This window comes from Falco rusticolus, chromosome 4, assembly GCF_015220075.1.
Source record: "Falco rusticolus isolate bFalRus1 chromosome 4, bFalRus1.pri, whole genome shotgun sequence".
Taxonomy (NCBI): domain Eukaryota; kingdom Metazoa; phylum Chordata; class Aves; order Falconiformes; family Falconidae; genus Falco; species Falco rusticolus.
Genome location: NC_051190.1, coordinates 97,672,963 through 97,685,667, shown reverse-complemented (window position 1 = coordinate 97,685,667; position 12,705 = coordinate 97,672,963). Strand labels below are relative to the sequence as shown.

General features: G+C 35.0%; 1 protein-coding gene across 3 annotated transcripts in view; it reads left to right on the top strand.

Annotated features, from left to right (window-relative positions):
- Window positions 1-12,705, top strand: part of ULK4 (unc-51 like kinase 4) — a 249,764-nt gene that overhangs the window by 104,694 nt on the left and 132,365 nt on the right. For all 3 annotated transcript variants that reach the window (XM_037383381.1, XM_037383380.1, XM_037383379.1), the window contains exon 30: window positions 3,231-3,323. In XM_037383381.1, the coding sequence (XP_037239278.1) occupies window positions 3,231-3,323 (93 nt within the window). The remainder of the gene's footprint in view (window positions 1-3,230; window positions 3,324-12,705) is intronic.

Genomic DNA, 12,705 nt, shown 5'->3' with positions numbered 1-12,705 from the left:
TATAATGAACTCATTTGTGTATATATTTTGTTCCTATAACTATCATCCACAAGTTAATTTGTTTAAATGGAAAACTGGCCCAGCAAATAGAATTTTGGTCATTGTGCATGAAATAGAAATGGTCTTAATTGCCTTCATTTTGAGATAAATGCAGGAATGCTGTGGTTACTACTTTTTTCTTGTCTTTGGTATCATCAATAAAATGGTAAGTCCATTAAATATTTTTGCATTTGTAGATCAGAAAGTTAACATCCTCATAGGATTTTGATTGAACTGAAATTTCACAACACAATTTTATTCAATTCACTGAAAGGTTATTTTCCTGAGCATTTCATAACCAAAATGAAAGTTTCACCTATAGAAAATGAATATCAGGTAAATGCTTTCTGTTACCTATCCAGAGATTTTTATCAAAAATTGAAACATAAGCTCTTCTTTATTTAATTCTTAATATTCCTAGTTATATATAAATTTGATATTTGAGCCAGAACCAGCAAAAGTAGAAGAATGTGTAAATAAAGTTTTATTTCATTTGAAAGATTATGTAGCTTGTTCTTAGTAGAATGCTGAGTCAATTCTGCAAGTCCAGGATATTTGAGATAATTAGTAGATAAAATATTCAGTCTTTTTTAAGAGCTTAAAGAGAATCCATAACCACAAATCTTTAGGTCCTCTTGTCACAGTTGCTTATAGAAAAGATTGACAGAATAACTCCTTGCAGTGTAGTACCTAGAGTTTACAGAACCCTTATAAAATGCTCTCTAAAACTTGTTACTAAATTGGTTTGTGTTCTGGAGTGGCAGGGAAATCATTGGATGAACTCGTTCATTTAACAAAGTATTTCAAGCGTGGAATATTTTCCCTTCAGAGAAGATTCATATATTCATAGCTTCTAATGGCCTTTGTTCAGGCAATGTGTTTATATTAATTACTAAGATATTGACTCTAGTAATCTGAATTTTCTCACATGGTTTGATGGATCACTGCACCTTCCCTTAGAAATATTCTTTACTGATGCTATCTTAGGGGAGGGGGGAATAGTTTCAAGTAAAAGGAAATTAAGTGAGACTTTTTTTATTGAACCTTGAGGAATTAGGATGCTAAGTGTGCACAGTAGTAAGTCTCTCTCAGATGTAATACACAGGCAGCTTAAAATTGTTTGAAGTGGACCCCATTTAGGGAAGGTATCTATGTGTTTATAATAAAATAAGTATATTGCCAAGCGTCAAATTTTTAAGCTGGCATGGCTGATTCCTTCGTTATTACTATTAGGAATAACCATTTTTGAGACTTAAATCCGTGTTTTAGGCACTGAGCAGATGACTTCTGGCACCTGAGTCGCCTAATAGCATCTTTGCTTGCCTTAAAGGATTTAGTCATGGATTCTGAAAGAAAAAAAAAAAAAACCAAAACAAATAGTTCCATTAAATTTGGCAGGAATATGTATTGCTCACCTGTAAGGCTTCCGCAATCAGTGTCTACTCATGTATTAGAGTCTTTTCTTTTTTGAAGAAAGGGACTTAAATCACCAGTGAGAAACAGCTGATTTTTCACAAACTGAACTGGAATCTGTTATTTGTAAAGGAGTGATTTTATTCACTGAAGACATGAAGCCAACACTGACTTCTAATTGGTTTATTGTGTGGATTCTCCAGTGTGGTTTGCAAGTCTAGGGCAGCACGTTCGAGCTAATATGTAATATCCATGACACATTGCCCACAGGCTGTGTGCTTGTGTGGGATGTTAGCCTCTGTGGAGGAGCTCCCACAGGCTACGTCAAGACTGCACAGCTAATAATGCCTGTCTTACAGTTGTCCAGATTGGAGACTTGACCAGAAAGCACCACATCTTGTTCTAGATTTCCTTCCTGTGTAAATTAGATGGGTGGAGATGTGATGCTTGGGGAGAGGGGATCTTCATTCTGGTGAAGAGCTGGCACACAGCAGGGTACGTGCTGAACACCCAGGTGGTGGGAACTGATCCAAATTCCTCAGTTCAGGCAGCACCAGGGATCTCGAGATGTGACGTAAAATTCTTGGTGATTTGCTTGATTCCACTCCCTCCCCGCACTGGAACACAAAAAGAAAAACATACAGGAAGTGTTTTGTTGCACAAAACGTGATAACCTACCTACATGTTCCTACAAATTCCATCCTTTCATTTTTCTCCATGTTTTTTCTCCTACAGATGAAGAGATTTATGCTTCCAATTCTATTACTTCCATGTTTAATGTAGTACTATTTGTAATCAAAGACGGTGCTTTGACATGGCTGAGTCCATGGTGTTTTTTATGCCTACATCTTTCTTTCTTCCAATATTGTATCTTGTTGCTGTCCAGATAGATTTTGATTTAAAGAAAACAAAAATAGCCCTGTTTGTAGGGTGGGTATTACTGAAATGTTAGCAGCAAGAGCAAGGTCTGTTTTGTTTTTCAGCAGCCTGTTCTGCTTTACCAGTATTTCCATGAAGTGATATTTGGAAATGTTTCATAGATATTTTTCATATAGTTTTATCTTCAGTGCTATAGTTCTCAATAAACATACTTTTGGAGTATTTTTGTATTGTTCTGTTCCATATAACTCAGAGAATGGAAGTATTCTGTAGTTACAGTATTTTTTTAAAATTTGAAATAAAACATACAGCTCAATGCGAGTGTTCTGTAAGTAAATATTTCATTTTGAGAAAAAACATGATGTAAACAAAATACAGAGCTTAATCATGTACAAGTTGGTTGATGGTCTTCTGGAGCACTGAATAAATCTTATGCCTAATGTTTTGAGGCTCAGTTTTTACTTGTGGCTTGAAGTTTAGCTGTTTAAATATATGAAAATATATAATATGCATTAATAAATAAATCATATGCATATAGTAAAAATGCATGTTTTATAAATATTTTTTATAAATAAATATTATTTAAATACACATTTATAAATATAAATTATATGTGTTTTATAAATTTTACATATTTTATAATTGTGTATCTCTCTCTAAAACATGATGTCGTCTTTGATTAATGCTGCTTTTAAAGTTAATCTGATGCTGGTTTTAAAGTTTCTAAGTGAGTCTTGTTTATTGGTTTGTACAGTTCCAAACAGCATTGTATTTCCATTGTGGTTATTGTAAAGTTTGGAAATGGGAAATTATATATTTTTAATATAAACTTTTTAACATGCATCTCTTGACATTTTTTTTTCACTGTTGACCTGTTCCTTTTGCCCCTTCCCTTTCAGGTACAAGCACATTCTGATGGCTCCAGACCCAGTACCAATGTATGCTCTGAAACTGTTGGTGGCTCTGACTGAACACAGCCCTGCTTCCGTAAGGTGATACAACTACACATTCCCTGTTGTTCTGAGCTCTTTCTGTTGCAATTCTTTTATTATTTTTTTTTAATTAGGAATTAACAATAACTTAGATCTCACTGGCACACTACTTAGACTAGCACTTAGGAGCTTTAGAAAATCCTTGGAGAGTATTTGCTGTAGAACACAATCTTACGTTTTTTGTGCCAATTTCATATGATCCTGGTTATTTTAATCTGGATTTAGCCAATGAAACACTAAAGACAAAACTGTAAGAATTTAAACATTAGAATTATCATTCAAACTTTAAAAAAAAAATTAATACTAAAACTGTTGTCTGGCTAAGCATATTTGTATTAGGACAAAGGTGGTGTGTTTGTGAAAGGTTTAGACCAATCAATTCTCTTTAAAGCTGTTCAGATTTCCTGCAAGTATAGCTACCCTTTAAAGTTCCTAAATATGGATTTTAATGTTTGGTGTAAGTACATTCAGTAGGTTTAGAAATATCTTAATGTCTCTTTGTTCCAAAGTTTAGGCAGTTATGGACTTAGAAAAAAACCCCAAAAACAAACAAAAAAAAGTGGCATAGAATTTAAACAGCATTTGTTAATAGTAGTAAGGATTAATATCTCTGGCATATGCGTGCATGCACACAGCTATTTCTCTTCCCAAATCTGCCCAGAAAACTAGGTTATTCTTGCACTCGCCATTGTCTGTTCATGGTGTCTGATAATGTTACTGTTAGGAAGTCACTGCATACCATACTGTCCTACTTTGACATAAGCACAAGATTAAAAAAAAACAGGAAATTTGTTTTCCCACTGTTTTTATTACAGGAGATGAAAATATCCTCTTTTAATCTTTTATGATGCTACTGTGAACAGTGCTTTAATATACTAAGTAGGCTAAAAATTAACTAGGAAATAGAATGGCTTGATATTTTAAAGAGTTTGAATACAGTAAATGTACTTAATTATATTTTTATGATATAGAAGCTGTTTATGCTATTGCAGGATTTTATGTATTATACAAATAATGCAGCTTTCTATTTTTAGAATTAACTTACAGATACTTACTCTAGTAAAAATTACAAAAAATATTTCTGTAACTAGAATGCTGGGTATTATAGCAGCACTTTTCCTCTGCCTAATGAATTCTCTTTATTTGAGGAATCATGCATATTTGCCATTTTGCTCAATGTAGGCAGATTGTGAATGCACACTCATCCTCATGGTCTTGCAGCAGACAGCAATTTTTAATATTATTTAAGAGCAGCTGTGGATATCAATGAACTCTTAATAATTTTAAGTACCAGTGTGTCCTGTTATTTAAGAACTGGTTACTAGATTCCAGATACTAACACATCCCTAATTATTCTGTTTCTTATGTGTCTTACTGGCCCTCTTCTTTTACTTTCACTAATAATTTGTTCGGCTAGATTTCTGAAGGAGCAAAATTTATCCGATTCTTTTGGTCTGTCTTCCTGATTCTTTGATTTCCCAATAACTCTAGCTGGAAGTAGCCAATGCATCGAAAGTGTGACAGAATAATATATTCATATTTGCTAGTGAACAAAATGGGAACAAGGTACATGCTATAGGGAACAACCACAATTGATTCTGTTTTGGTTTGATGGCTAATTCATCAGTATGTGTGGAACTCAGAATTACTTAAGGCATATGCTGTCCCTTGCCCCTTTCATTAGGCTTATGGAAAGTGTTTGATTGTTGTGATTGGAAGTAAATGAGTAACATTGGACACAGATCCTTTGGGATTAAATTGTTCTTTGTGGAAAAACTCTACTATATTATAGTACTGATGACAGTGATGTGAGTCACTTTTAATTGAGTCTCCGTGGCTTCTCGGTGCTTACATTTTATCCTGGGTTTAAGGATGGATGCTTTCTGCTGTGTTTTACTTTAAAGGAATACAAATGATGGTAGCAAAGAGTTTGTAAAATGGCAAAATCTTAAATTAGCATTTTACCTTATTGTCTCCACCTCTTTCAAAAATACTTAACGTTATTTGGAATTGTGAATTGGGAGGAGAATGAGGGCTACTGTGTTTTATATAGTTTGTTCCATATGATAGCTTGTTCTCAGACATGTTCACCTAACACATTTTCTCTTTCTTGCTTTCTTTTCTTTAATCCCACCATTTTTCTTGTATCTCACACTTACCTTTCTTCTTCTTCCCATTCCCTCAGTCTTTTCCTGTGTGCTTACTGATAGAGGCATCAGCATTTGAGCAGTTCTTATTTTAGCACTTGAAAGGAGACAGATGCATTCCAATCTTTTGTTTCTTCTTTTTCATAGCTGATACTGTAAATCAGCTAACTTCTTGTTGTGCTGGAGGAGAAACATGCGATCTCCTTTTTACTTTTTTTTTTTTTTTGGACACCTATTTTCTATTACAGGTAGTTTGATCTACATGGCAGACGAACAGATATTAAAATATTTTAAATGCCTTTTAAAACTTAAAATCAAAAATTTGTGGTAAAATACTGCTAATATATATCTACTTTGAATGCCTTTAATAATTAATATTTTGTAAGAATACAGAAAAAAATATAATCTTTGCCATTGCTCCACTATTGGGGTAATTTTGAGCATTCTGTATTATAGAAACTCTTCTGCTCTATTGCTTTTCAATTCAGCAGTGGAGAATTCTAGTGATGTCCCATTAATGTGCTACAGAATTACATCTTTCACAAATGTTGTTAGTTCCAGCATGTATAAGATGGTAACTGTAAAAATCCCCCTACTTTAATGTGTTTCTATGAGCACATTAAATATTTGGACACCTGATTGTATGAGCATCCACAGGAAGAAAATCCAGTTTTAGAGAAGAATGAGTGTTTTCTTGTTTGTTTTCAGCTTAATGGTTAGAGCATAAATGAGTCATGTGTTTCCTTTACATACCTGTTGTTACATCATGCAACAATTGCTGTCTGATACAACTTCACTTAGAGTTTGTTTATTACAAAATTAGATACCGGAAGAATGAGCTTTGAACATAATTTGTCCATCAGTTGCCTATTTTACACGGGGCTCAAAGCTAATAGTCTGCTGTTAAAAGTGTTAATAATATTGTGTTGTGGCTCTCCTAAGTACGTATTGCCTTGTTTTCCTCAAGAATTTTTAATGTCCTCTGATAAGAAAAATTGTGGACATTAAAACCAGTGTGAAAATGAATAGCAGAGTTCATCTTTAGCTATTTTGAGTCTGATTTTTAAAAGAAATCAATGATATTAAGGAAACAGGTAGCTTCAGTTCATGATTAATCTCTGGACTACTGCATTTTGCATTAGGGTTTTTTTTCCCCTTGTTGGATTTACTCTTGTTGGATTTTACTTACGTAAGAAGTTGTTGGAGGAACTGAACTTGTCATAGTGGGAGCAAATGACTGCAGCAGGGCGAGATCTGATTTAACTATGCAAAGTCTGTATTCAAAAAGAGCAGTATTATAAGATACCTTGTCCTTTGTGTGTTGACCAGCTTAATGTATAGGCTGTATGTATGAGTCAGAAGTCAGACATAATCTGTTCGTTAAGGGTTGGGGCTTTTTTGGTTCCTGCTTTGAGTCTTGTACACTGTTGTGATCTGTAATGATCAGATTCATAGATTTTCTAGTAACAAGGAGTAGTTGAAGTGAATTTCGTAGTTTCTATTAATATGGTATACTGATCAGCTCATCTGAAATGTTTTGTCTATGGGAAGATATTTTGTACTGTGCTACTGCAGGAAACATATTGGATCATGATTCTTGTCTCTTGGTCTTACAAATAAGGTTATGAAATGCAGCTATGTATTTTGCTGTGGGCTCTTTTGTGCAGCTACTTGGCTTACCTTTAGTCAGAAACTTACAGCATTTGATGACATTAATGTATCTGAAAGCTAAATACTGGAAACTATGGATTCTGATTTTTATGGGTTGTTAAAATATCCATTTTTGGTTGCAAGGAAACGAGACAGTAAAGGAAATAGAGTGGAGGTGAGGGGAGTGTCAGATACTGCATCAGATAATAATCATGAGAATGGGACACATTCCTGTATTTTGTCATTAAGGTCATTTCCTGAGGGAGAAAAAATAATCTAAAAACTAATGGCGTGACCCATCTTAGATTTACGGTGGATTGAAGGACAGGGGAGCAAATTAAGGAAACTTCCCCACCTCCAGTCTGTACTGTTAAGTTTCCCAGACAGACATTAGGCACTGTTGTAGAAAAGGGGGAAAAGCAGCAGAAAACAAAACAGGAAGGTGCTGAAGAGCAACAAAACCATCTGCTGCTTCTAAGTGCCACGTATCTAGTATCTGTGAGGTGATAGCTATATCAACCATGTACACCACAGCAGACTGTCTTGTCTAAAGTAACTCTTTATCACAGTGTCTTTGGAATCATGTAAGAATCGTGCAATTTTCAAACTTCATTTATGGTACTGTTCATACCCATGCATTTTCTATTAAAGGCCACTAAAAGCACATTTTAGAGTCAGTGTTAGTAATGAATTGATCCTCTTTTCATTCATCATGATGTTCTACATTAGCATTTGTTGATATTTCTGTATGTTCTGAAATGGTGTATGTAATATCCATACTCTCAATTTCAAAAAACAAACAGTAAAAAACCTCAAACTCCAACTCTTTTAATTGGTTTGTGGTGTTAGAATTGTGATTTGGTTCACAAGTACTTGTTGGTATTGTGCCCAGATTATCTTTGAACCTGCTGTAGTTTCTTTTTCTTTATACTATAGGGCTAGCACTTCAGTACTTTCTTGGTGAATTTGTTAATGTGGGCGTCTATTAATTGCTTTAAAAACACTTTGTTCTTCTCAATCATTTTAATTTCCTAGTTTAAGGTAGAAATGTTCGCTTTAAAAAGTTAATCTATTTGCTTCTAAATTACTTCTCTGTTTTTATGTGTTTACTTACTTTCTGTAATGAATATGAATAAAATAATATGGAGTAGCTCTGACAGCAGGTAAGCTTATAGGGCCTAGTCAGCTGAACTGAACAGTAGAGTTACATGTTAGAGGTGTGTAATATTAGTAAGAAAATCTCAGTGCAGCTGGATTGAGAGATTGTCAGAGGATGGTACAGTTTTATTAGAACTTTGGGGAATATTTATGTAGATTTTGAACTGGATTCTGATTACGCTGGTTTCCCATCTATGAAAACTGAGTTGTAAGAATGCTGACTTTCTTGTTAGAGAAGGAATGCTAATATAAACCAGCAAAGAATTAATGTGATTTTTGCTGTTGTATGATATTTGCATATATGCTGCTTTACTGAATAACACCAGGCAGGAAGACTTACCCAGAAACAGACTCTTGAAATGTTAAGTTCTGTGTCAGCTAATAACACTGTTGTCAAGTTGTGCATCATTGTAGTTCATATCAAAGGCGTTGGTTGGAGTTCATTATTGCAAGTGAGTTCTTATAGTCTAGTCATGTGCTGACTGTAATGCTAATCACCGTTTTTAATGTGAAACACAACTCCTTAGTGGTACATTTTATAAAAATCCCCCTTTAGTAAAGAAATTAGCTATTAACCTTAAACCTTCAATTTTGTGTTCTCTTTCATGTTGCTGATGAATTGCTGAATATCTTAAGTTTTAAAAATGTGAGGCTACTATTTGATGTTACTGTTAAACCAGTTATTGAAAAATGTCATATTGTAATGTTGACGTATTTATTTTTCTAGGTTAAAGCGTTAAGCAGAAGGGGGAAATGCCATTCTTTCTTGGTTATTTTTACTTTCCAGAGTGAATTTTTGCTGTTGTGAATATATAAATAGTAAATAAAGAATAAACAGGTTGTGAGGAAGGGTCAGCTGATTAGGGTACTACAGTTGGAGTTGCAAACTTGAGTGAATTCAGTCCTGCCACAAATCTTCTCTGTTCAGCATGAAGCAGATCTAAACCACCATCCAATCTATTGTGTTGTTTTCAAGGGCAGGTGCCCAGAGAAGACTATAAGAAGGCATCAAGTGAGTGACAATACTTTCTGCGGGCTTTCTCAGCCCCCTGTGAGTTTTCTTTTCAGAAGCTATATAAGACAATGTGGTGTTCTGTAGACAGTAGCTATTGATGAGTAATTTCAGTTTCATTTATGTGGGCTCACAAAGATACTTGATAAATAACTTTTGCTATTTATAGTTATTCTATAGCATAATCACCTGCATATGAAGATTTACCATCTTTAGAGGGTTTTTTGGGATTTCTTTGTCTGATCTGGCACTTGCTGCTAAATTTGATGCCATCAAGTTCTTACATTCAAAAAGAAGCACACACTACTTCATAAATTTCTGCAATATTGTCTCCTTTAGCTGTACCATTTGCAATCTGAACAGTCCTGCGCCTATCTTTTCGTAACCTTTAGTAAGGGGTCCTTACAAAACAGATTTTGAAAGCTCAAGAATACTGTATCAACCAGCAGTCCTTTGTCCACACACTGACTGATGACTTCGAAGATCTGTCATGGATTTGACATTTCGTCCTTTTAAAACAAGTGTCTTGGTTCTTGCTCTGTGCATCCCCACCATTTCTGTTCTTCACAATAGCTTCTACTCATTTGTTCAGCTTAGAATGTCTGTAATACCCAGATTTTCACCCCCCATGTAACTTTTATCGGAAGTTAATAGCCAATAAGATCCCATTTTCCGTCTTTTAAATCTCTCCTATGAAAGCATCTAGTTTTAAACAAGGTACAGTTTAAACACTACAGTTAACAGCTATTTTCTTCTCTAGTTTCTTTTGAACTCTTCAAATGCTCTCTGGTCCTGGTGATTTGTCTCTGTTAATTTTGTCTATAACCTCTTTTACTGATACTTCAGTTTGAGGCAGATGACCATATAGAATCATACAATCATTTAGGTTGGAAAAGACCCTTAAGGTCATTGCATCTAATCATTAACTGAGTACTTCCAAGTCCACCATTAAAGCATGTCCCTAAGTGCCACATCTACAGGTCTTTTAAATACTTCCAGGGACGGTGACTCAGCCCCTGCCCTTGGCAGCCTGTTCCAGTGCTTGACAACCTTTTTGGTTAGGAAGTTTTCCTGATATCCAACCTAAACCTCCCCTGGTGCAAACCTGAGGCTGTTGCCTCTCATCCTATCACTTGTTACTTTGGAAAAGAGACCAACACCCACCTGCCTCCAGCCTCCGTTCAGGTAGCTGTAGAGAGCAGTAAGGTCTCCCCTGAACCTCCCTCTCTCCAGGCTAAACAACCCCAGTTCCCTCAGCCACTCATATGCATTCTCTACAGAGAAAAATGCTGCTGTTAGAACCTCACCAAGCTAATTTATGATAAAAAAAGATGTAAATATACTTGTTTAGATGTTGGCTTTTTTCATTGGGAACTTCTAAATTGGGACCCTTACGCCAAGACCAAGTTTTACAAAAAAAGAATTCAACACTTAAAAAAGGGTTTTTTTCAGAATTTATGTATTTGTAAATATTTGTATGTTGGGTTGTTTTTTTTTTTTAAATACATAGATATCACCAGGGATTCAAGATTTCATTTTGGCAGGTGGTGAAGTAAAACAATAGGTGACAAATTTGTTCTCCCCTTCTGTGGTCTAATAAAAACTCTAATCCTTTTTCTGTTGAGTAGGATAGTTTCACTAAGAGAGGTTGGAGCATAACCCTTAGTAGAGTGAACATAGCCTACTGACTAGCTGAATTTACCTGAAGAGAGAAGTCTGGGGATGAAGAAGAGGTTTGGAACCTGGGTCTCTGCTACACTTCCAAGGAAGACAATTGGGTAACTGTTAAACAAAACACAACGAAACCCCAAAGCTACTCTTTTTAAAAAGAAAACAAGTGAGTAATGCATGAGAATGTCAATCCTAAATAGATATTGATTACTGAACCCAGAAGATAGGAGCATTTTAAGCCTTCATATTGGTTGGATCAGCCAGATCCCTGGGCAGTGTTTTGAATATTGCAATTCTGATTTTAGGCACGCCCACACACATACACACATGCTTTTGTGTTTTATGACTGGAAATTCTAGGACCATGAGGACACCTAAATCCTCGTGCAGATCCAACTCAGAAACGCTACTATTTCCAAATGTTCTCTCAACATTTTCTTGCTCATGCATTATTTTTCATAATTCTAAATATGATTTTTTATAAATAAATATTCATATTTATAAATATGAATTCTAATATCTAAAATATATTTTAGATAGTTTTGTAGGGATTATTTTTTTTGTGTAGGTGGAAGAAATATTCAGAAGATTGAAAGATAACCTTGTTACCATAACACTTAGTGGTGGTGTTCTACCTGCTTATAGTTTTATGAAATTAATAAAAAGTTGTTCCGTAGCTATGGAATGTTTTTAAAGCTTCGTTTTTTTCCGAGTTTTTTTTTCACAGCTCAGGGTGGATTTGCTTTGTGTCCTCTTTCTTTCAGTAACAGAAGTTGGGTTTGGATTTTTAGCAAATTATTTACCAGTCTCTTCCCTAGAGACTTTGCATAGAAAGGACAGTTAATCATACATGCAAGAACTGCAGTCTCTACACAGGTTAAAATCTGAACTGTTGATCTTAATTTTCACAGATTTTAATCCTGTTGTTGAATAGATGGCTTAAATTCACTTTAATGGCTCTTTTTTATATATTCCATTATTATTTTTAAAATACCTAAAAATGCTTGATTGCAAGTGCTTCTGTGAAAAGATATTGCTTTGTGAGAGACTTGCCAGTCTTCTGTTGTATCTCTTTCAAACTTCTGCCATTCTTCAGAGATTGGGTCAGCCCTTTTGTCATGTAGTAGAATTACATTTTGTAGGAATTGAGAATACTTGAAATCAGTGTTAGCTGACTGTACGAAGAAGTGATTTCTGGTGTGTGAACTGAGACCTTTGCTTTGATCTCACCCACTCCCTCCCATCTGTCCCTCATCACCCATATCTCTAGCAATCTGAAGGGGTGCTTTTTATTTTAAATTCAGTAAGATTTTTTTATAATTTTTTTTGTGTGTAGAAGGATTTGCAGTACTGTAGACTATATTTTAGAACAGGCTCCAAACCCACATAGTGACCATTATTCGGCTTCCTTGCTTCTTGCTGTGTCATGATCTGCAGAAAATGCAAAATGAGAGGAGTCTCAAATGATTTTTTGAAGGTGTAAAGCCTACTTTACCTTCCTTGGTGTGTTGAAAACATAGGTCAGTAATTTAGCAAAGGGTGCATTTATGTTTACACCTTACAGATCACCTTTCAAAGAACCATATGGGCTCAGAAGGTTTCATTAACATCTGTCTAACAAAGTGCTGGAAGTCTGAGGTGTAAAATGAATGCTTTGCCATCTTGGAAATGTCCCAAGGTTACTGGTAGAGTCTTGATTTTGTTGTTGAAGGAAGTACTTTCTTCTCACCCCCATTCTTTCATTT